At 36.0% G+C, this 25,344-nt stretch overlaps 3 protein-coding genes across 5 annotated transcripts in view; 1 reads left to right on the top strand and 2 right to left on the bottom strand.

Annotated features, from left to right (window-relative positions):
- Nucleotides 1-294: 294 nt before the first annotated feature.
- Nucleotides 295-3,517, top strand: LOC141606822 (putative inorganic phosphate transporter 1-4). Of its 2 annotated transcripts, XM_074426156.1 has the most exons (3): nucleotides 303-717; nucleotides 810-884; nucleotides 941-3,517. In XM_074426156.1, the coding sequence occupies exon 3, from the start codon at nucleotides 1,748-1,750 to the stop codon at nucleotides 3,365-3,367; it is 1,620 nt and encodes a 539-aa protein (XP_074282257.1). In that variant the 5' UTR covers nucleotides 303-717; nucleotides 810-884; nucleotides 941-1,747; the 3' UTR covers nucleotides 3,368-3,517. The 2 variants fall into 2 exon arrangements, with proteins under 2 accessions (XP_074282256.1, XP_074282257.1); XM_074426155.1 differs by lacking the exon at nucleotides 810-884 and having other exon boundaries at nucleotides 295-436; nucleotides 1,739-3,517.
- A 3,286-nt stretch (nucleotides 3,518-6,803) lies between these two features.
- LOC141606832 (cryptochrome-1) overlaps nucleotides 6,804-25,344 on the bottom strand; it is a 134,570-nt gene continuing 116,029 nt past the window's right edge. Inside the window, exons 1-5 of one of the 2 annotated variants that reach the window (XM_074426165.1) lie at nucleotides 10,763-11,913; nucleotides 9,719-9,940; nucleotides 8,839-9,545; nucleotides 7,351-8,093; nucleotides 6,804-7,233 (exon numbers count right to left, since the gene is read on the bottom strand). In XM_074426165.1, the coding sequence (XP_074282266.1) occupies nucleotides 7,383-8,093; nucleotides 8,839-9,545; nucleotides 9,719-9,940; nucleotides 10,763-11,075 (1,953 nt within the window). In that variant the 5' untranslated portion in view covers nucleotides 11,076-11,913 and the 3' untranslated portion in view covers nucleotides 6,804-7,233; nucleotides 7,351-7,382. Of the gene's footprint in view, nucleotides 7,234-7,350; nucleotides 8,094-8,838; nucleotides 9,546-9,718; nucleotides 10,670-10,762; nucleotides 11,914-25,344 lie in introns of those variants that run through there. The other variant, XM_074426166.1, reaches the window with a different exon arrangement.
- LOC141606833 (actin-depolymerizing factor) lies at nucleotides 12,968-15,973 on the bottom strand. Its single transcript, XM_074426167.1, has 3 exons — nucleotides 15,868-15,973; nucleotides 14,099-14,364; nucleotides 12,968-13,309 (listed from the first exon to the last, which is right to left on the bottom strand). Exons 1-3 carry the CDS (start codon nucleotides 15,880-15,882, stop codon nucleotides 13,159-13,161), a joined length of 432 nt encoding a protein of 143 aa, XP_074282268.1. The 5' UTR covers nucleotides 15,883-15,973; the 3' UTR covers nucleotides 12,968-13,158.

Genomic DNA, 25,344 nt, shown 5'->3' with positions numbered 1-25,344 from the left:
AATATGGCATGAAAAATCGATGTACAAATTCATTGGACCATAATTAACTTCTTAATATGCGGGTCAGGTGCACCCGTTAGAAAAACCGATTCAGATTATTACTATGAATAATATTATGAACGTTGTTCCCTAAGTAGTAGGGAGTATAGTTTGAGTTGTATTAGGAGAGTATATTCGAGGAAGAGTTCTAATCCAACACCGTATAAGAAAAGCAAGACGTATTTTTTTCATATAAAAAAGTGGGTCCCATAACGTTTTTGTGTATATAAATATCATTGCTTGTTTCTCAACATTAAACAGTCAGTCTCTCATTATTATTTGTTTTCTCTCCTAAACAATTTGGAGAAAAACAAAAACAACAAAAAAACACAAGAAAATATATTTTACTTAAGGAGACTCTTAATTTTGAAGCATTCATAGGTCAAACAAATTCAAGGTATGTTATATTGTCATTTATTTATTTAATCTTCTTTACTTGTGTTTCTTGGTGTAATTTTGCATACATTGATCATCGTAGTGACGGAACCAGGAACTAACCAGTATAAGTATAGACGATCGATAATTAAAAGTTTCATGTTAAGAATTATGATTAAATCAATATTTGGTATCAATACTAATGAAATTTGATCAAAGAGTATCTACCCTAATGCAAATTATGTATTTCCGATATAAATCGGGGTGTTCACCGTCAACCCTAAAGAGAATTATACTCCCTCCGTTCCGGTCATATGTTTACACTTCCTTTATTTTTCCCTCACAATATAAAGAAAGTGTAAACATATGACCGGAACAGAGGGAGTAGTAAATAGTATAAACACTTAAAAAAGTTTTATTTTCTTGAATCTTTTTTCAATCCCTTTTTAGATTCCTTTGATTCTTTTCTTGTTTAGAGTTTTTTGCAATTATAAATAATTAAATAGTTAATTTATCTTGATGATAGACTAATTTATATTTGTAATTGTATGCTCATAAAAAAAACCCATTCATTTGACGATATACAACGGTCTCATACAAGAATTATCGTAACTTTAATATATAATCTTGATTTATTGTTGCAAATTTGAGTAACATACGATGTCGAGAAAAACCATACTAAATACGTATGATTTTTTCTACTAAACTATTTAATTAATTGATTTAGTATACTATCTTACTTAATAGCATAGTTTGACCCAAAGTTTAAGGCTAATTACCATGAAAGTGTAATTTTATATTGTCTTACCTAATCAAATTCACATGCATAGATACTATAGCTCTTGTTTTTGATTTAATTGGTTAAAAATTATGTAATTTATTTTTTTATATGACTTTCTTAGTAGTTTCTTACTTTTAATAACATGACATGTTCTTATGTAACTAGCTAGTTAATGATAGTGACTTTAAGTCATCACCAAAGGGTCCTTATCTTTGAATTGTCACAATTTTATGACTTTTATTTCAACATGTTTGACAATCTTACTCTTTACTCCAATTTCGAGCCCAATTAGCCTTTTTAAAACGATCATATCCGTTTTAAGTAACAAAACAGGTCAAATACTAAGAGTTTACCATTCTTCGGGCATTCTGTTTTGTTTCATCCATCTATTTCACCCGTTTTATTGTTTAAGACAGATATTTCCGTTTGATTGGTTAAAATGTTCGCTCTTTAGGCATTCTGTTTACTGAATTCGGCCATAACTATCGATTTAATTTAATTTTCGACATGTAACTAAAGAATTCCTTTTTTTTTCGATTTCAGTTGAATCAAATGGCAGGTGAAAGTAACCTGAAAGTGCTGAACGCACTCGATTCAGCGAAAACGCAATGGTATCACTTCACAGCGATTGTTGTAGCGGGAATGGGATTTTTCACAGATGCTTACGATCTCTTCAGTATCTCCTTAGTCACAAAGCTCTTAGGTCGATTATACTACACCGAGCCTGGAGCACTTAAACCAGGAACATTACCACCCAATGTCTCTGCAGCGGTCAATGGTGTCGCCTTTTGCGGAACCCTAACCGGTCAACTCTTCTTTGGTTGGCTCGGAGACAAGATGGGCCGTAAAAAAGTCTATGGAATGACTCTTATGATGATGGTCCTCTGCTCAATCGCGTCTGGGTTGTCGTTTGGTAGTACACCTAAATCGGTGATGGCTACGCTTTGTTTCTTCAGGTTTTGGCTCGGGTTTGGAATTGGTGGTGATTACCCTCTTTCGGCTACTATAATGTCCGAGTACTCCAACAAAAAGACGCGTGGAGCTTTTATAGCCGCGGTATTTGCTATGCAAGGGTTCGGAAACTTGACTGGTGGAATTGTCGCTTTAATCGTTTCATCTGCGTTCAAAGCAGCGTTTCCTGCACCGTCTTATGCGACTAATGCAGCAAAATCGTTAGTCCCTGAAGCCGACTTTGTTTGGAGGATTATTCTCATGTTTGGTGCCTTGCCCGCGTTAATGACTTACTACTGGCGTATGAAGATGCCCGAGACTGCCCGGTACACTGCCCTAGTCGCTAACAACACGAAAAAAGCCGCTGCTGATATGTCGAAAGTATTACAGATGGAAATCACAGAAGATCAGGAAAAAGCAGAAGTCTTATCTCAGAACAGAGCTACTCAATTCGGATTATTCAGCAAGAAATTTCTTAAACGACACGGTCTTCACTTGCTCGGAACAACCACCTGTTGGTTCCTCCTCGACATTGCCTTTTATAGTAACAACCTCTTCCAGAAAGATATTTTCACCGCGGTGTCCTGGCTCCCAAAGCCTGCCACCATGAGCGCGTTGCAGGAAGTATACATGGTGGCACGGGCCCAAACACTTGTTTCCCTTTGTGGTACTGTCCCCGGATACTGGTTTACAGTCGCTTTTATCGATAGAATTGGTCGGTTCACAATCCAATTAATGGGTTTTGCTTTTATGACCGTCTTCATGTTTGGACTGGCAATTCCGTACCATCACTGGACTACAAAGGGTAACCAAGCCGGGTTTGTTATAATGTACGGTCTGACATTCTTTTTCGCAAATTTTGGGCCTAATGCGACTACATTTGTTGTTCCTGCTGAGATCTTTCCTGCGCGTCTGAGGTCGACCTGTCACGGGATTTCCTCAGCTGCAGGAAAGGCAGGGGCGATAATTGGTGCATTCGGGTTCTTATACTTGGCTCAGTCACCTGATCCAACTAAGACAGATGCGGGTTACCCACCCGGTATTGGAGTCAGGAACGCGTTGATGATATTGGGTGGAATTTGTGCACTCGGGTTTTGTGCTACGTTTCTCGTGCCTGAAGCGAACGGAATCTCGTTGGAAGAGATGTCTGGTGAGAACCAGGATGATGCTGAAGAAGCTGCACATCAAGCTAGCCTCAACAATCGAACTCTGCCGGTTTAATCTTCTAAATTGTTTTTACAGTTTTTTTTTTAATTATATTATTTCATGAAACAAATTTATTTTGATGTGTTATTACTATTTAGTTTAAGGTTGATGATGATCAAATGTAGTAGTTCATGAAAATAATGAGGCAGTACAAATTTGAGTTAATTTTCTCGTTCTTTTATCTAATTTCGTTTTTTTTTTATCGTAAATCAGTATAAAAATCCGGACTATTTATACTATTAGTTAAGGTTGGTGATGATCAAATGTAGTTCATGAAAATAATGAGGCAGTACAAATTTGAGTTAATTATCTCGTTCTTTTATCTTTCGTTTTTTTATCGTAAATCAGTATAAAAATCCGGACTATTTATGTTTTAAGTGTCACCGATAATAATAAAACGACTACTAGTTGAGTTGGTCACATAATGGTACTAAAATCGTCACCAATAACACACAAGTTGTAAGACGATTTCATGTTCTTTTATCTAATTTCTTGCTTAAATAATGCACAGATTGAGTAAGTATAATATAAAACCGTTTTTATCGTAAATAGCATATAAATCTGCACTATTTATGTATTAAGTGTCACCGATAATAATAAACCTGCTCGTTGAATTGGTCACATAATGGTACTAAGATCGTCACAAATAACACACAAGTTGTTAGGTTCGTTCTTAGATCAGTATAACTGTATAACACAAATATTATGTAAGACGATTTTACGGTGTGATTTCACATGATATCACTACATGTGAAAATGTGATTCATTTATGAACGTATGGGGTAATTGAAGTTTGGCAACTTGTGTGACTAGTGCATTCATCTAGACTATACAATGCAACTGCAAAAATGTCCCTTTAGAAAAGTCTTTGACAAAGAAATGTTAATACTTTTCTAATTTATATGCAATACTTTTGTTATTCAATTCATATGCAATTTCACATCAATTTAACTTAATTTGCTTCAATTAATATAAATGACAAACATACATGTCCCGAGGGTGGTAACGAGTCAAGCCAAATACGAGCTTGACCATTAATATAAATGACAACATAATTTGTACTTTTGAGAAGGTGGTTAACAGGGACGTCTGTCTTCCACCGGATAAGAAAGTTGACAAGCCTGACCTCAACTTCGATTACTTGTTCGCCTAATAGGTTGTGTTATTAAGCTCATTAGCGTTTCCAGTTTAGTTCAGATTTGAGTTAGAGTGGACCACCAGGAGGTCCATGGCAGTAAAGCTCTCTTTCATGAATTTAAACATTGTTGTATTCCCAGGGCTGGAACCCGAGACCTCTGATTAAGCTACAATAATCCCTTACCAGTTGATCTAAGTGTTCATGGTCTCATAGGTTCATTAGCGTTTAATTTACGATGATGGTGAAACACACTAACACAGTGTCTTATATAACACGTCTAAAATCAACATCCTTAAATTAGCGCGTTTTATTATGAAGTGTCTGGTACGAAGTTAAGTCGACTGTGATATTTTGAATCCAATACAAAAATAATTGAAACTTATTGTACCTTGTGAGTTGTGATAACTCAAGTTGTAATGCAACGACTTTGACTCGTACACTAGAGTTAGTAACACCTAAACTTGGTGATGGTCCATGACAAGATAAATGACAATTACTTAGACTGACAGTACGTACGTTTATAGTATGAACAATCGAGGGACCATTTTATGCATCGAACGTCCATTTTATATGTATCTTATGACGAAATTTCTAATTTATGACGTTTGCGAGTTTTAAAGTTGTAATTGAGATTACTGGTTCTCACTGAATTTGAGGGAAATATACTTTTATCGAAAATGTCGATTAAGTTACATAATGCTATAATAGGCTTATGTACGAGTGAAGTAGTGTTTTCATTTTATTATTGTTACATCGACTTTTCATTATGTTTATCTGTAAGATAATGCTTAGGTGTCGTGACATTATTGTTGCCCTTCTATGTTTGAGGATATGTATAGTTAGGGGTGGTTTTAGGATTCTGATGATGGGGTTCGATTTTATACTTTTACTTCGATTTGATCAATCCCTTGTTAGAAAGTGCCGATTTTAAGTTACATATTTCCGCTATCGATTTTGTATTATGTTTATTCGTGACATAATGCTTAGGTATCGTGACATTATCGGTGATCTTCTATATTTGATGATGTATAGTAATAGTATGATCACGAGAGTGACCACTCTATAATTTGAAACCTTAAAATGAACAAAGAACACAATTTTGAATGTGAATGGTTTGTAAAAAGTAGGAGCACAAAGTTGAATTTTATGCACATCTCTTAGCTTTAAATTGCATGAAAGAGCATCAATAGTGACCTCTAGACCAACCCACTACCCAACCCCAATTCTTATTTCAGACCAAGGTATCCGTCTTATTAATAAGACGGATACCATATTCTCTCACAAAATACCCATTTAGGGTGAGTGGAGAAGCACATGGGGGGTCCCACCTTTGTCCCCTCTACCCATTTCCTCTCACACAACGACCCGTCTTAAAATCCGACCCGTTTTAAGCAAGACTTACTCACTACCCAAATATAACAACTCCATACAAGATTAAAAGTGCAAGTTGGTCTTCTAAGACAATCACATCCGTTTTAAGTGTAAAACGGGTTAAATATTACCTTATATAGATGGATGAGACAATAGTTTATCATTCTCTAGACATTCTGTTTTTATTTTTTATCTCATCCATCTATTTAACCTGTTGTATTGTTGACGAATATGTCCGCAGTCCGTACTTATATTTGTTCTAACTTTCACTCATTTTCACTAGGTTTTCATACTTTTCCAATTGAGCACTATGATTCTCCACTAATGTTGCACAAATAGTTCAACCTAGCTATGGAATCTCAGTTCAACAATGCAACTTTGACTTGTCGAGCGAAATGGCGAAAATATTTAAAGGAAAAAGTAGTAAAGGTATCGGTGAAGACCAAGTAATATTAGTTCAGTGATAGTCGGGTTAAACCTTAAAACTTGCAGAAATATAGGAGTTGGGAGGTGAGGTCTCTAGTTCGACTACTAGTTGGGGCGATGATCACTTGGCCACTGCAGCTCCCGAAGGGGGTGATTTACATGATTCATGTGGTGGTGCGGGAATGCATGGGCCCGTGGGAATTCAACCCTCTCGTCATCGAAAAAAAAAAGGTATTGGTGAAGACTTTAGGATTGACCAGTTACGATATGAAAAAATCGTCTCAACTAAAAGTTCAAAGTACAAAACCCAAATTAATCCGGACACGACAAGATCCGGCTGAAAAATTCAACCGGTAGTGACCCCATCCGACTCAATTAACCCGTTGTCGGATCTACTTCTCAAGATACGAGGAAGGATTAGACATGTCCAACGGGCTCGTAAAAAAAAAGCCCAATCAAGTTGGGCCTTCTTTTGTTCAATAGATTGTGGGAATGTGGGATGATGAACATTCCAAATTTTTGACTCAAAAAGTACATTATTTGTACATTAAGATACATTGATAAAGGTATACATGATTATTTGACATGTAAATTACAGGAGAAATGAAAAAAGTTTGTCAATTGGACCGGAACTCGATCCGGTTTAGTTCAAGCAGTAAAACAGCAAACTGAAAATTGACATAAAATATTCTACATAAGTGAAATTAGTTAACTGACTACCCCGACTCGAACCCTGCTCCACAGGTAAACTGTTTTGTAGAACTGCTTCAAGAAGGGATGTCTCGCAATCCAACACCGATCATCATAAAATCCCTGGAAATATCGACTTGTATTCTACAAGTAGTTCGCTTTTAAACAGCTCTGAACGAAGTTGAACCTCCATTTCCAACCACTGCAGTTGTTCAGTCTTCATATTTGTCGGCCGTCTAAATAACTTTCGGGATCCCTGTGTGAAAGTTGAAAAATTAGGTCTCTCAAATGGTTTAAACATCCAGCAAGTCGTACGGGATTCAAACTCGTGCCTCTGCTCACTTAAATGTAAACGAAGTATAACGAAACTCACCGGTAACTAGGGCACCTGAATGTAACCAGCTGCTAGACAGCCCTGTCCATTTGTTCTTTCCAAGGTTGTTTTACGTCTGAAGACTCCCCGTCACAAAACGTTTTGCTCTGCGTTGATAAAGAACACGCCTGTGGTACACAATAAGAGCTCGTACTGAACGTCTGCCTTTTAGCTGTCGAAGAATCGGCTGTGGAGCTCAAATCTTCATCCATTCTCAACCCGTCAGCATTGCGATAGCAAGCATTCATATTAGGTCCTGGTCCTGGTGGCACATCTTCTGCAGAGACTCTAGGTCTCTTCCCGTTCGACTGGGTATTCGGGATTTGCACAGACGGAACCCGTTGATCCCGGGATGACCCGGAAATACAGCCAGGTTTTATGTTCAAGACAACCCTAGCTATAGCTGAGGTTTCATTATTCTGATAATTATCGACCCTTGTAGCGTTCAAAGCTCCTCCAGCGTCAGAATTATCGACTACAACTTCATGTGTTCCGTTTGTTTCAGATGCGTCCGTTGATATCATTCCTTGCATCAGACAGATAGCCTCAGTCAGGTTTTGTCTAGCTGTGTCGATCTCGATGATGGGTTTTGGGTAGTTGACTCCTAACTCGACTCCTGAAGCTTTAAGAACAGAAATAGGCGCATTCCACGGATGATGAATCCACTCGGTTGGCATTCTAGCAAGTTCTGGAATCCATTGCCGCACATATTCCCCTTCTGCATCGTATTTAGAGCCTTGAAGCTGAATCACACAAATAAGAAATGTCAAGTAATATGGATCTCACAAATAAGAAGGTACAAAAACAACAACAACAACAACAACAACAACATCAGAGCCTTAATCCCAAAATGATTTGGGGTTGGCTGACATGAATCATCCTTTAAAACCGTCCATGGGTGAACGCACACCTCAAAAATGTGAAAAACAGAAAAGAAAAAGTGAAAAACAAAAGGGGAGTGAAACATAATACGAAAGCCAAGATCCCACAAATAAGACGAGAAAAAAGAACATACATCGGATGTAGTACCTCCAACCTTTTTGTTTTTGAGCATATATGTATATTTTTGAGCTTATTACCTCAAACTTTATTTGTTTTTGAGCATATGTATATTTTTTTTGAGCTTATTAAAATTTTTAAGTTAGATTTTAATTTTTTTCCTTCAAAACTCAAATTTTACTAAATTTATATGTAAATTTTTGAGTTTATTGTAATTTTCTAGAGCTTAATGTTTAAATGAATAAACTCAAAACTTTATAGTAAACTTAGAATTTTTAAAACAAAACTCAAAATTTTTGTTATAATGCTCAGAAACTAATGAATTGGTGGTAATACATCAGATGTATAATCCACCTACTGAAATAAGACGGTCTCAAGTAAAAATTTGCGACTTTAATTTCTGAGTCCACCGCATATGAGAATCTGTGATAATGCAATACGAGAGTAAACACGAAGTTCTAATACGTTAACACGAAGTAGATAATGTACCTCAGGATCATCTAAACGGTTAAGATCATGTCCATCGGGTAAACTACCGGAAATATACTGCCAACCGAGAATATCACACTCCAAATCCGCATCCAAAAGCGTGTCCCAAAAGTATTTCATACCCCATCTCCAAGGAAGCAACAAAATTTTGACACAAAAACAAGCAACTATTACTCTCATCTTGTTATGAATCCACCCCGTCGCCCAAAGCTCTCTCATTCCTGCATCAACCAGTGGGTATCCAGTTCGACCCTGTCTCCATGCCTTAAAATTCCCTTGATCCGCGTTCCAAGGAAAGTACTTCAAGTGGCTTAGCAATGGTTTTTCATGGGTAAAAGGAAAGTTGAAACATATATACCGAGAATATTCTCTAAACCCGATTGACTTTAGAAACACAGTTACGCTTTCTAGGCCACGGCTGTTTCCTTGATTTGCCCATACCATTTGCTTCAATTGCACATTATGGAATACTTTTCTTACGCTCAATTCTCCGAAATGAAGATAAGGGGACAAAAAAGATGTCCAATTTCCCCCAAGATTTACCCTTTTTTGTGAATAGTCGAGAAGCTGATGCTCAACAAACTCTACGAGAGCCTTATTAGCATTGGTCCAGCCTGGACACCAAGCCTTTCCTAGCAATGCGTTGCTGGATTTTTCCGATTCATTCTCGAGACCCAAATCTTCAATAGAGAACTTCTGTACGAATCCTGGAACACAACCAGTATAATATAACGTGAGACCAGCCGACTTTAAACAGAATCCGCACTCAATTAAAAATACAATGTTTCATATGAGAGTTTGTGATGACTAAAATGATAATCATGGTCGACAAGTCAAACCAGGGACAAGAAGGGAGGGAGAGACGGTTGTAGGGTTATACCTTCAGCTGGCAGAAGGCGCCATGGCATCGGAAGTGAAGCAGGTTCTATCTGCATGTTCAGGCATTTGTCCCAGAAAGGAGCAAAAGTTGTAAAAGCACATCCAGTATCATCGTACACCTCCCATGGTTCATGCAACAAATCTCCATTGTAGCTATTGACGGTTATGTTATGCTCCCCGAGTATTTGCTTGATGTTATGATCACGAACAAGTGAGACAGGATCTTCAAACAAAAAGAAACCAGATAAGAAACAATACATCAATCATGCACAAGACATGGTTTTCTGTAATGGCACTGTCAAGTTACGAGATAAAGAGCCCTATTAACCATGATCCAAACACGTCAAGTAACCGAATACCACATGAACAATGATCATTCTCAAATCTCAATCGGAGACGCCTTTTCATTTAAAAAGAAGAGAGAATACACCAAATGCTTATGTATTACTCATTCAATTATAAGGTTAATGAGCAGGTCTAACACGTGAGACCGTCTCATATAACATTTTGTGTAGTAGATCAAAGAATGACTCTCTATAACGAAAAGACAGGTGTCACCGTATAATATGTCTCCGTCTTCCTGTTTTACTGTTTCCTATACCTTTTTACCACTCATAATCAGATCAACCATCTCAATCAAGTTTGTAACTATCAGATTTACAAATCCAAGATATATCATATTAAATTCAGAATGGAGATCTCTATACAATTCAATAACAAATGAAATGAATAATGATGATACCAATCAGCACAAATTCTTGATTAAGACGGCACTATCCATCTTAAACGTAGAACGGGTTAATGGTAGAAGAGACAAAAGGGGATGCTTAGGGACTAACAAAAAGTTTGTCCTACACATATGTACGTGGAAGCATATTTGACTCGTTTTCATCTTAAAACGGATACTACGGCTATCCTATCTTATTCAAGGCAGAAGGATACAAGTATAGCCCTATAATCAAATTAACCAATACAAACAGCAAAAAAATAAATCTTTTACACAAAGAATTACCAGAATTAAGCAAGGATTAGAATTAGAACATACCGTAAAGGCGATTAAAGACAACCTTAGTAGCCCCAACAGCCTTCACACAATCTAACAAAGCATCAACTATACTCTCAGCCTTAATAAACCCGAGTTCGACACCGAGTGACCTTAATGACTGATCTAAATGTGCTAAGGACTGTTTAAGCCACCATCTTGAAACTCTTCCTGGAAAATACTGCCCTTCTTCCTTAGGACACCATATATACACAGGACATATATTACCATCTCTTGCTGCTGCTGCTAAAGCAGGATTATCTTCTACTCTTAAATCCCTTCTAAACCATACTATTGTCTTACAATTACTCCCCATATCTTGGAATTTAAAACCCCCTTTTCCCAAATTACGATAATAACATTAACCCAGTGCCTCAATAACTCTCGGAAATTGGAGGGTAAGGGGTCGGATGTATGCAGCTTACTTATTTGTCAAGTAAAGCAAGTACTGAGACAGTTTCCGAATGATCCAAAATGAAAATTGCGAGAATTATTACAAAATCAAACAAACCAATCACACAAATTAAGTCAAAGATTATACAGTAACATCAATAATGTAAACCAACAACACAAAACAATCAAAATTCAAACTTTAAATTATAAACTAACAAATTAACAAACTCTAACAATAACCCATCAAGGAAATGCCTCAATTCATGTCACAAACATAAAAATTTCTCAAAAAAATGATGACAAAATTAAAAATCAACATCAAAAAGCTAAAAACATAGACTTATTAGAGAGAGAAAACACATCTAAACAGGGAAAAGCAGGAAGAGACTACAAAGATCTGATCTTTGTAGATTGTATAGAGAGAATATAACTATATATGACTAGTTATAGTAAAGATGGTAAAAGACAAATTAGTTTGTACTAAAGTAATAAAGTCATACCCATTTAATAAAAAACCCAGATTTTGGTTTAAAACGGAAATATCCATCTTTAACCTTGACGCGAGTCAAGTATAGTAGATCAAACAAAACAACAATGTCTAGGGATAAACAAAAGATTTATCATGTATATTTGCGATACAGATGGGAGTGTAAGACGGATATTGTCGTCTTAAGAGAGAGTTAGGGAAAAACACAAAAGGACAAATTCTTTAATTTAAGGCAATGATGTGGGTGTAATGCTGTTATGGGACAGTGTAATTCAACAATATGGGCAATTTTTATCCTTATTATAATTAGGATCTTATCTTCTTAAGGTTTCTATTTGCCCACAATCAAGAATTGGATTTGCTGTCATGTGACAGTATCTATTACAGTAAGCAACTTGACTGCTTCTGTAGCTCTTTACAAACAGAATTTTTGATACACAACTTGAGAGGAATTGTCTAGATTGATCTTATACCTACAACTTGTCAGTTCATGAATCTTGGGTGTGCTATGAATTTTTAGATATTCTTGTTTAAAACGGATATTTTCATTTGAAGATGGATGAAATTTATTTTTGGGTAAATATAAAGAAACAGGCTATGAAAATATAAAACCTGAATTCAATTAAGTGGTCGTTCGATTCTTAGGTTATCGTGTCAACTCTATGACAAAAAAAAAAAAAAAAAAAAAAAATTGGTACGAATGCTTTATTGGAGATATTTTTTGCATTTTCGTCGAGACATAATAAAAAGTTGATAAAAGGTGGTATGCTGATGGCATCCCCTCTTATACCTTGCGGTAGTGACTAATGATCCCGCAAGGAGGCTTAAAAAGCCGTAGTGCGCTAGTTAAACTTGCGGAAAGGACTAATGACCGCAAGGAGGATGAATAAGCCGTAGTGCGCTAGATAAACTTGCATGACTGGCCTGTCAAGTTTCAAATCATTTCCATACGTTTGTTTAAATTTTGCAAGAAATTTGAACAGACGTATAGAAACGATATGAAAGAAGGTAAATCACAGTTATCACATATTCACATGCATAATGTTCGGCCGAGTTGGGCTGAGGGTTTCCAGTTATAGCCAACAAAAACTACTTAACCATATAGGCACACCTAAATTATTGGCACACCTAATAATAGTGTTAGTTATATACTTATTAAATTAATGAATAATGTAGTTGAATAATTACTCACTTAAACCAGATGTTACATCTTTTCAGCAATAATTGTCCACTTCTTTCCAACCCCTTCCATAATTGGCATCAACAAACCAGACAATTCAATCATGGACAGGTAACGTATTGCGAATTGACGATAAATGATTTGACGGAGCCCAAAGAGAAGACGCGTAAATCCATATACAGTGAAATGGACTATCCGAAACATTAATTGGAATGGAAAACGTCACAGTAACAGGGAAAGTTAGCATCTTGAGCTAGGATACCGTTTTATTTTATGACAGACTGGTAATATAGATAAATGCATTAGTAATGTTAAATTGACGTTACTTCAGCAGTTGAGTCAGTTGGCTCGTTCTTGGAGCACCTCGAGATCCACCTCAGTTGGATCAGTGGCCTGAATTTCGTAGTGGATTCCTTGGAGCTCCCTCCTGAATCTGTCCTTAGATGTAGCATAGAGCATCTTGGAGCGTATTCGGGATACTGATGGAGACCTGAGAAATATAACCTGCAAAGGTTAGTTGAAAGCATGCAGTACTTTCTGAAACTTAAATAAAAGAGAGTTTAGAAACATTACGACTTTGACAAAAACAACCATCTAGAAGAAATTAGCAAGTAGTTTTAATTAAACTTGAAAACGAAAGATTATGCAACACCACGATATTCATCCCTAGAAATCGGATATGAGCATATTCAATAATTTCAACTAACTATGTCATTCCTCATGTTCTTCAGGTGTAAGGATGGAGCAACAGCAGCAACGAGAAAAATATTACGCTAGTATCTTAAGGATTCTTGCCTATGGTTGGACTAGAGACATTTATGGTCAAATTAATAAAATTACACAACAGAAGGGGGCTCAGCTGCTAAAAGTTCACTCGCTGAATCGAGTAGCGTTAGAGAAAGTAAACACAATCATAGTAAATTGCAAGAATATGCAGCAATTACCAAAGCATCATCGGATCATCCTGATTCCTAAATCCTGAGTAGTCAATTTAAGCAACATGAAACTCTAAGGGCTTGTTTGGATAGGATCATAGTACAAAAGGAACGGATGACGTAAAAGATTATTGCGCCCATGCATATACAAGAGTACTAGATCTAATTATTTGAATCTTCAATGAGTAATTTCTATATTGAATCACCTAGTACGCAGAAACTAAAAACTCAAAGTCAAACCATTCCAATACATGACATGAAGCGGTATCGTTTAAACTCAAAGAAGAAGAAGAATATGAATGACAGGATCAAGTATTTTAAGTTTAATAGTGAAAGAGACTGACCAGGCTATGAAAAATATTTTGCTCTTCTGGCAGTTCTCAGCAGTCACAAAGTCATAATCATAAACAGCATAGCGACAATCATTATCAGGCAACGATTCAAGGAAATCATCATAACTCTCAGCGGGTCCTCCGGTCTTTTCGACAACTACTTCCTTCTTCTTCTCATCGATCTTGAACACCACATATCGATGCACCTTCTTCCTTTGTAGTTCCATGTATGTGTTTTTGCAGTGCTCAGCAACTCCCATGCCCGATGAAGCATTACCCTGGAAACCATAAACGAATTGTGTGATTATTTGCTCCTAAATAATATTATTCCATTGCCTCGAGGGGTACTGTAAAGCACTGGCTAAAGAAAATCAAATGCATACTGTCACACAAGCAATGGAGGTTTTTGAATGACCAACATTGAGCATTGCGTCAAAAAAATTACATAAGAGTGCAAGTATGCAACTTCACAATAAAAATAAGCACAATCAGTTAAATGAATCATTTTGCTTTACTCTATCATAATCCAAAATAAAAGATAGTGAGCATCTGACTCCGCTAGAGACAACGGAAGAACATATCAGGAAAGCAAACATCATATCAACCCTCTCAGAATTAGCACTACAGTTTCGGAAAGTCGCCTCAAAGACCCAGAAGAACACATCTTTCTCATAAGAACCAAATATTAGATCCTTCATCCGACAGACAGTTAACACCATTAGGCAGCTTAACAGAACTATACTCATTAACTAACAAATGACCCTCTAAACGATTCCTATTAACCTAACCCTTTTAATTCTTTGTGATGAGTATTTTAATCGATGATAATATTTTCTACTCTCTATCTCATTAATAAATCATGAATCGTGAAAATAACTGATTTCTTTTCCCACCTTCACTTTTACCAGATCACTTCACCCTCAACTATGTTTAAGACTAAGAATTACTGTCAAAAACACCTCAAGATTTCAGCTTTTAATACATTGAACTATGTGGAAATTGGAAAAGCATACTCTAAAACACCACCACCAACAACAACATCATCGTAATCGGCCTAGTGCCTTCAGATATATGCGGTCTTACCCTTGCACTAGCAACACAAGGACGACATTCCGAACATACTCTAAAACACCAAATTCAGGAACATTACCTACAAATCTCCCAATAAAACTAAAGCTTAAACATATCAACATGCAATTTCTAGCCACCTAACCAAAATCAGGAGCAATATTTGATACTCCCTCTGTTGTCCCGGTCAATTGTTGTACTTTGGTTTTGGCACTAAGACCAACGAATGGGGAGGGGGCCAATTACTAAATGACGAGTGGAACAAATTGATAGTGAATTATCAAATTGCTCATCAAGTTCATTCTCAAAATAGAAAAGACAACAATTGACGGGGACAACCCAAAATGGAAAAGGACAACAAATGACCGGGACAAAGGAAGTAATTGATAATCAATCAATCAACTTTAACAAGAATTTGAAGTGAAATAAAGATCCAACAACTACCCAATAGCCTTAAACTCACATTTTCATAGTGATCCAACAACTACCCAATTTTAATCGGGCGTGAGAGCCGTCTTAAGTTAAGACGGTCTTAAACAAGAAATGGTGTCAACCAACATATCATCAATATTAATAAGATTGTAAGTGAATTAAGATGCAAAGATCAAAAATTTCAACATGCAGATGGTAATAGAAGTTGGGAATTAGATGGTAATGCGAATTAAATTAGAGAAATAAAGAAAAATTGAAGAAATTGGTGAAAGAAAGCTTACTCCTCTGAAAGCCATAGTTGCTTAGTTTTGCCGCGAGGAAGAGTGACTGTGTGTTTGGAAGCACAAAATATGACTAAAAGATTTTTTCTATCTAACTCGGGTCTTGAGTTTGGTTCTCGGGTCGGGTATGAGTCCTCGTAATTCGGATCGAGTTAATTTGTAGAATCGTAAGATTCTACAAATTTACTAAATATAGTTTTTTATTTGGTAAAAATATGTAATTGAAGTTCAAAACTTATTTAAACTTATTTATACAGAAAATATTGATAATTAATGATTTTAGTATAATTTTGTAAACATGTTTCAACAAATTATACGAAATTTGAGTTTTACGATATCATTATATAAAAATATATTTTAATATGTTTACTATGGAGTCGGATCGTAGGATCGCAAGATCGTATTATGATCCTACCTCTAGAAAATTTCAAATACATAGGATCGTAAGATTCTACAAACATGATATAATCGTAGGATCCGGATTCGGTCATGCATTTTTGGATCGTAAAATCGTAGAATCATAGGATCGAATCGAGATTCTGATAACAATGAGCTTAGGGATAAAATCCGTAAAGATTTGTTCTATACTTCTATCTAACCAAATATTCCGTATTCTGTAATGTATTATTTAACCCCTTTAAATATTTAAATGAATATATCCATCTTAAGAGAGATCGACCGCTATCTAATAACACTAGTGAGTACCTAATGACACTAGTGAGTTAATCGTCGCGGACTAACTTGTCCAACTAATTAATTACAAAACAAGAGTTAGTTTAACTAATAAGAGTTCTCTTACTCTAACCAAGGAGTTGAGCGTTCGATTCTCACCTGCGACATAAATACGCTTATTTGAACCAAAAACCCTTATCTAACTATTAACCAACCTGCACTTGGCAAGTCCGAATTTTGCAAATTGCAATGAACATAATTAGTTTGCTAGGTTTAAGTATACGTAATAACCTACAAATTATATATATGTCTCGAGTAATTGTTCTATATCCAAGTAATTGACTTATACTTAGAAAGACTAAATGTCATATCTAGTTTATCAAACATAAAAACCTGGAATTGACAATTTCTTAGTATGTTATTGAAATAACAATTTTTTATACTTTTTTTTTGCAATCCTTTGAATATTGATCATGGCTGGAATTCACTACATTTCATTTCACGTATGTTTTTATAATAAGTATAGTTCAGGTGTTATATTTTGTGGTCAGACTAAAGGTCATATATACAACAAACTACTTGAATAAATATGAGATATTGTAACAAAAGTCTCAAATTTAATGATAGTAGCTCAATTTTGATATGGAAATAACATTACAGCATACTAAAACTCAAAAATCTTATAAAAGCAAATGTCTTTAAATATGCAGTGCTCCATCGGGTGCTCCAAGTGCTCCAATATGCAAAGGTTGTAGGAAGAGCGCAAATTTCAGCATTGTTCGCGACCAACTAATCTACAGGTACCTTGTTTTTGCATGTGCGACTTTTATGACCTGGTTCTTTGCAATTGGAGCACAATTGTTTTCCACTTTTTGGTAATCTATATTTATAGGCTTTGCATTTCACTTCCCCATATGATCTTTTCCTTTTATTTGGAGGTCTCCCGTGCTTGACTCTAAGATCACTTGGCAAAATTTCACTCCCATCAATTTTCTTCCACATACTTTGACCATTCAATGGCTCCAAAGAAAACGCATATGAGGTCTCATAAGCATCCTTGCTATACCAAAATGTCACATAAGTCTCTGGATTCTCATTCTTTGAGCATATGGTTGTAGTTGCATGTTCGCAAGGAATCCCGTTCACATCCCAATATCTACATGTACACATACTTTTATCTAGGTTAACTGCAAATGTTAACGAACTATTATGCACATGCTCTACTTCATACACATTTTGGCTAGCCTCTATAGCTTTCCAGTTTCTTGTAGCTTGCATGTGATCTATTATCGTTGCTCGAACTCTAGGCGTGACAATGCTACTACATTTAGTAGCTTGCAACTTCTTCTCCACCATCCTAGACATAACCTTCCTCCTAATTTCTTCGAGCATTGTCAAAATAGGTTTCTCTCGAGGTTCAAGGATCCATGAATTGAAGGTTTCTGCCATATTGTTGCAAGTAACACCTGTGCATGCCCAACTTTTATAGAAGCACCTGCAAAACCTTTTTACATCTCTTGAACACATTTCATGGTGAGCTTTTGAGCTTCGTTCTCTTAGCTCATTCATTGCATCAGTAAACCCCTCCTCAGTGTATGACTTCACTGCCTTCCAGAATAATTTGTGCAAAGGAGCGCCTTTAACAACTTTTATCCAATTAGTGAAGATATGTCTTGCACAAAGCCTATGCTCAGCTTCAGGTAGCAATTTTGCTATCATAGGCAGCAAACCCTGTATTCATAAATTTTTATAACAACTCGATGTTATTCATTAACTATCTTATGCCAATTTGTTAAGGATAAAATGATAGTAATAAAAAAAATGCCCATACCCAAATAACTTAGAAATAAAGAGAGTTCATTCAAAATAAACAAACCTTTTGCTGATCAGATAACAAAGTCCATTTGTTACCCGTTTGCATATCTAGATCTTTTATGAGATGTTCAAGAAACCAAGACCAACTCTCTTTAGATTCCGACTCTACTACTGCCCAAGCCACGGGAAACATTTGATTGTTGGCGTCCCTACCAGTGGCACAAAGTAGCTCGCCTTTACAATAGCCTTTCAAAAATGCACCATCCAGACCAAGTACTCTTCTGCATCCATTTAAGAATCCTTTCCGTAAAGGAAGAAAACTGATGTAGAACATGTGGAACTGAGGAATTGGTCGTGATATATGAGCCTTTAATGCTAAGGATACACTAGTCCCTTCATTTGATCTTGTTAATTCATACATGTAATCTCGAAGGGAGGCATATTGTTTTTCTACTATTTTGGCACATGCTGACAAGGCAAATTTTTTCGCACTAGAAGCTTGCCATCGGCTGATCTTTACGCCATATGTGTCTTCCACATCCTTCATGAATAACATCAGCTTCCAAGTAGGATGTTTAAGGAGCTTTTCTTGGTACTCCTCGGCAAAGAAATTAGCATTAGCCCTTTTATTAATTTTGGTTGGTGCGCATGTATGTACGTCTTTGAAAAACCGTATCTGTAGACATCCAAATTCCTTAGTATATCTAGCACTAAGCTTCCATTTGCACTTTGGATAAGATTTACATTTGACAAGTACTCTATTTGTTTCATTATGACAATACTTCCATGCGTAATGTGTTTGGCAACTGTAGTAGATTAATGCCTTTCTAAGCACCTCAACCTTGTCAAATAGTTGCCCTAACTCGATCTGCACAGAACCAAATGGTGTGTCATTGTCATACATAAGACACTCATTTCGAGTGGCATCAAAGTTCTCTTCATCATCACTTAGACTAAGGGGGCCTTCATCATCAGATTCCCTCTCATAAAATTGTTGTTTTAGCTGAAATGATTCATAATCATCTTCATCTGTGCCCCAATAGTCATCTTTTATTCCATTGGATCTTTGATTTTGAACTTTTGTTTTTGTTTTTCCCATGGTTTGACTCTTTCCGGAGGCATTTCTCAAGGAAAGCCATTGCTTTTTCATTTCTTGCACATTAATAAATTCATCATCACTACTACCAGCCTCCTGGTCATCAATAATCTCTTCTTCCTCACTCCAATCTTCCTCTTCAACTTCCTCAAGATCAGAATCTATGTTGATATTCTCAATCTCCTTCTCATTAGTGACTCCAACTTCCATATCTAACTTGGTGCTTAAAATAACTTCTTTGGAGAAATTAATGCCCACATTTGTTTCCTGCAAATTCAGATTCTCCCCCTCAAGATATATCTCAATGGCCCCGTGTGTGACTCCTTCTATCCGCAACTCCTCTATAGTCTCGGCATCACATAAAATTTGAAAACTTGTTGGTCTAATAAGGTAAAAACAAAGTGTACCGTGGTGACAATACAAATCCTTCGCGATCTCGTTCACTGTTTTCAGAGTTAATTTGCATATATCCACATAGAACTCAACATAGGATCCATTCACATACTCAAATTTGTCTTCCTTTGATGCTAGATTTCCCCCGTAATAACACTTACAAGTAATGATATTTGCTGGTGCTTGTGGATCTATTAAAACAAATATAGAACAATAATTACTCATATATTAATAGCAAAAATTAACAAAGAGGTGAAAATAACATTCATAATTCTTGTAAGTAAATGTAATATATGTAATCTGATTTACTTTCATTATCGAATACTAACCTAAAATTATTTGCTTTGTTAACCCTAATTTTACAGATGCACATTCTACTATGCAAAGATGGGGTGATTGATAATGAATTATACTAGAAGAATAGATTAAAATACCTTTAGTAGTATATAAACATGGAAGTTGCCATAGCATAAAGGAGTTTGCCAAAGACATGGAGTTAGCAGGAGCATGTGAACAACGTAGTGGGAGAAGAGAAGACAATCGATGTAGATGTATAATCAGTTTTTTTTTTTTTTTTTTTTGTATATGGGGGAATATGTAGTTTTATACGTATGTATGTAATTTTATACGTATGTCATGTGTATTTTTATTTTTTAAAGATAAAGAGAAAATGGAATTTCGGTGAGATATTGGCGAGAAAATGGAAATCCGGTGAGATATTGGCCGGAAAAATTGAAAGGGGTTTAATTTCACATATTGGAAAAGGTAAGGGGGTCAATTACTCCAATCAAAACTTAAGGGGTTAGATTTCACAATTGATCAAAGTAAAGGGGTCTAATTACCACTTTCTCGGTTAAAACTACTAATTCAACTTTGGAATAAGTACAAAGTTTGATCAAAATCGCCTTATTTTGCTTAAATTTTCAGCTAAATTGGCATTTTGTAATAATCGTCTCAAATAAGCATTGGCTAGCTACTATGTAAGGTACGTGGTTCACTCGATGCATGCAATTCGTTTTTTAAATTCAAATACCACACAAGATGATTGACCTAATAAATAAAATACATTGTTAAAAAATTAAATGCATATTTTTTTTCAAAAGGATAATAAGATGACCAGTAACGGAGCAATGGCCTTTTTCGGGGTCCCGGAATGTCGTAAGCGAAATTTTTTTGAAGTATTTTGGTCCAATTATTAGAACGATTTGCCAAAATGGGGTTTTCTCGCAAAGTAATCAACAAAATAGGTAGCTTTTCAAAGTTATTACCCAAAATGGGTCCACGTCATCCCGAACCTAACCAGTATTCAAGTCGCTCCGGCGGAAAGCGACCTTATACAAAGTGACAATTTATGCTAACCAAACCTGAGGAAGTCATTTTAAAGTAAGTCGCTCTCCCGGTGAGCGACTTTACTTCAAGTCGCCTTCCCCCAAAGCGACTTTGTAGTCCAGTAGCAGGTTTTTTTGGACAAAATTTTTCTTCTCCCCCAGAGCAAAGTCGCTCCGTGAGTGGGCGACTTGAGTTGAAGTCGTCTTCCCCCACAGCGACTTTGCTTAGTCCAGAATGAGGTTTTTTTGGCAGCTATTTTGATCTTTGCCTCAGACAAAAGTCGCTTTGGGAACGAGCGTTTTGACCTTAAGTCGTCACCCCACTGAGCGACTTGAAGCTATTTACATAACAATCAAAGAATCAAATGTTCTTGCCCGGAATTGTTCTCCATGTTCTTGTTCTCATTCATTTGACAACCAAGGAAATTATCCTCATCAAGAACAATAATGCACAAAAGAAGACCAAAGGAAAGTTTTGAAAATAACTTAAATATTACACCCAAACCAAATTGTTGTTAACATCTGATACAAACCCAAAGTAGCTTAAATCTTAGACAAACTAAATTGTTTTAACATTTGATACAATCCAAAAGGCGCTTAAATATAATACAAACCAAAGTGTTTTGCTTAACTAGAAACATAAAACAACACTACTATCTTCTAACTTGACGGCGACTCCTCTTTGATCTCCTTGGTTGAGACGATGATCCTTCCTCATTTTCCGCTTCTTGGACGGGAGATAGATGAGTAATGTGGTCCGCTTGTGTTGTAGCATGAGTTGGACTTGGGTGAGGAATGTTTGGTGGTTGGATGAGATGTCCACAATGTGCACTTTCCAAACAATGAAGAGTAGTATTTTGCATGTCAAGTAGCAAATTTCTATAGCTAGCATCCATTTCATGAAGAGATGTATTGTTCATGTAGTCGGTCACTTGATGGTAGATATATGAATGACCACCCGCAAGAGTGTCCAAGTCACCGCACTAGGAGTGTAGTGATGCTCATGGAGGTATTTGTCAGTCAAGATCCGATTTTGAGGACTAACAATCCGACGAGTGTGCTCCCGATACCATACCATGTATGGATCATGGTGTGACATGAAACCACTATAAGGAATTCCTCCACCCAACATTTTTTCCTTCCTATTATCCCACTCATTCACATAAATGGAGTACTCAGTTGCATAGTCCCTTGTCTTGCCTCGTTTATCAGTTTTATGAAGTAAAGGCTCGGTGTTACAATTGGGAGGTATTGTTTGATGCCATCCAAATTGCCTAACAACCCTATTAGGTATGTGCATCTTATAATCTCGAAGCATATCAAAGGGGCTTCAACAACCCACTCCTCCTCATCCTCATGGCAAATATCGGGAAGATATTGTAAGGTCTCTTGTGTATAAGGTTGCCAAGTGAATTGTGTTTCCGTCAATTTATCAAACATATCCCTATATGTCACAAGACCAAGCCTATGATCTTTATACTTACGATCCACCCTCAACCATTTACACCCTAAGGGATCCTTTCCCGCTACCATTTGGGAGCCTAGAGGATAGACTTCTCCCTCATTCTCTACAAAATGTGACCTAACAATTTGGGGACGACCTACAACAACACGTTCCCAAGCCCATAACTACATTTGCATTACTCACTTGAGGTTGTTGAATTGGTATCAACTCAACATAAATGTCCATAGATCCCGCCTTTGAATGACATATACTAGCCCACATCGCTTGTAAAGAACGGTCATTGTTGAGAGAAACAACCTTAAAACATCCAAGACTAGGAAACTTCATTTTCAACACTAATTTATACTTACTACTATCAACACCAATGGTTGTGTATACCTCATTGTGTAGATCATTGAAGCTCATATTACTATTAGCAAAAATAAAAGACTCATTTCCACCTACATAGCTTACACACCCATCTCCTTCAACTATTTCACCATTCCAATAACACAATAAGGGAAAATGACTCCTCTCCATAGCTATAACTAAAAAAAATCGAACTACAACACTAACAACCACCCAAATTCAACACAAACATGAAATATATGGAATAATAATCAAAAACTAGAGTAAATAGCTACTCTAATCAAGTACTAATTAAGAAAATAAGTAAACTAATACCTTCAATATGTTTCGAATTTGCCCAAGAAATACCCAAATATTTGCTTGATATGGCTTAGAGAGTAGTAAATTGTGTTTTAATCAAACCAATTGACTGATTTAGAGTAGATTTTGGAGGAAAAATCGAAGAAATTGAGTTAGGGTTTTGATTTGGTACTTTTTTTTTTTGATAATGAATACGGGGTAAGGGAAGGAAAGAGAGGAGCGATATAGGCAAAGAGTGAAGTCGCTCTCCCGGTGAGCGACTTGACCTTAAGTCGCTCTCCCGGTGAGCGACTTGACCTTTTCTCCAGCTTCGCAAAAACCGAGCCTACGTGGACCCATTTTCGACAATAACTTTGAAAACGCACCCATTTTGTTTATTACTTTGTTAAAAAAGCCCATTTTAGAAAAAAGTTCCAATTATTAGGTAAAAACAGCGTAAATTTGTACCTTTAGGTAGAAATAGGTATTATATTTTCCATCGTATCCCACAAAATTATTTTTCTGGATCCGCTATGGACAATGATATTTGTTAAGTCTTTCTAAAACAATCTCATATAGAATAAAGTTGAATACGCATAAAATAAATGTCATTCAAATTTCTCTACACGGTAGTCACCACACACACTTGATTTTTATTTAATATTCGCATTTATCTTATATACATATATATTTAAAGTTTCACAATTTTTTATTTCAGACCGCCATATCCGTCTGAAATGGTCAGACGGATACCATTTTCTCTCACAAAAAACCCATTTAGGGTGTGAGTGGGAAAGCACATGGGGGTGTCCCACCACCCATGTGTTTCTCACTTGTGAGAGGTCTTATTGCAGTCTGAAATAAGGCGGTCTTAAGCAAGACGGACTGTTAAAGTTTATTAAGTTCATTTTATATTAGTAGTCACGTAGCTAGCATCAACCATGCATGGCACCATGCACATAGTTTATTTAACTTCAATACCTAATAATATGTCGTCAATAGCTAATTATACTCGCTCACATATATAATTCTCTCAATATCGTTTTTATTATTTATTTATCTTTAATTAAAATATTATACTCACAATTTGTTTAAGGTAAACCCGTTTACGCACATTTTTTTTAAAGTAAATTAAAATTAACAAAACTGTCTGTAGACGATTTTTTATGACACGTACGATCTTATATTTTTTTTTTTGACAATAATGTACGATTTTATATAAGAATTTGTGTGTTATTATTACATTTTTGTTGTGTTCATGTAAGGATGGGGGCTGCTAGCTACGTGCACGTACGTTAGACTTTGAACGTGTATTTTGATGACATGATGTAAATCATAAATCAAGTTCACATTAGGGTCAATATAATTTGTTGAAATATATTTTAAATTTTGCATGGATAAATTATAAATTACCAATGTCAACATATAGTAGTTTGAATTAGTATGGTCCAATTTAATTAAGAGTTAATGTGTAGTGAATGCTAGCTGCATATATATCGACTTACTCTAATATTGACCTAGCCAATGCCATACATCATCCCTTACTTTCTGAGTTCGGGTTTTCTGTCCCATTTTCGTGTCTTATTTAGCCATCTTATGTTCCACTATCTCTCTATTTGACACATAACATATTTACTTATCATAAGAGGATAAAATATTAGAAGATTAAAGCAGTGGACTACAAGATGAGACACGAAAGTTGGAGAGAGGATCCAGACCACTAATGTAATTCTGATTTAGATAGATACTCCCTCCGTCCCGGTCATTTGTTGTCCTTTGATTTTGACACAAAGACCAAGGAAATGAGAAGGGGTCAATTACTAAATGACAAGTGGAATAAATTGAGTGTGAAACATCAAATTACTCATCAAATTCATTTTTAAAATAGAAAGAACAACAAATGACTGAGACACCAAAAAAAAAAGAACAACAAAAGACCGAGGGAATAAAAAGTAACTTTGTGTTATTCAAATCATCAATAGTTAAAAGTTATTTTATTTACTTGATTAACTTTTTGACAAATTAAAAGTCTTTGACAATGAAAGCAATTTACCAAATCAATTGAATTGTTAGACTAATCA

Source organism: Silene latifolia, chromosome 10, assembly GCF_048544455.1.
Source record: "Silene latifolia isolate original U9 population chromosome 10, ASM4854445v1, whole genome shotgun sequence".
Taxonomy (NCBI): domain Eukaryota; kingdom Viridiplantae; phylum Streptophyta; class Magnoliopsida; order Caryophyllales; family Caryophyllaceae; genus Silene; species Silene latifolia.
Note: the sequence above shows the minus strand (reverse complement) of the source record. Positions and strands in the feature narration are given on the sequence as shown.

What these genes read in the sequence shown, in the direction of transcription:
- LOC141606822 (XM_074426155.1), top strand. Translation starts at nt 1,748, where the DNA reads ATGGCAGGTGAAAGTAACCTGAAAGTGCTGAACGCACTCGATTCAGCG.
- LOC141606833 (XM_074426167.1), bottom strand. An exon ending in AAAATATTTTTCATAGCCTG is followed by an intron (nt 13,310 to 14,098) that starts GTCAGTCTCTTT and finishes TATATTTCTCAG; the next exon opens with GTCTCCATCAGTATCCCGAA.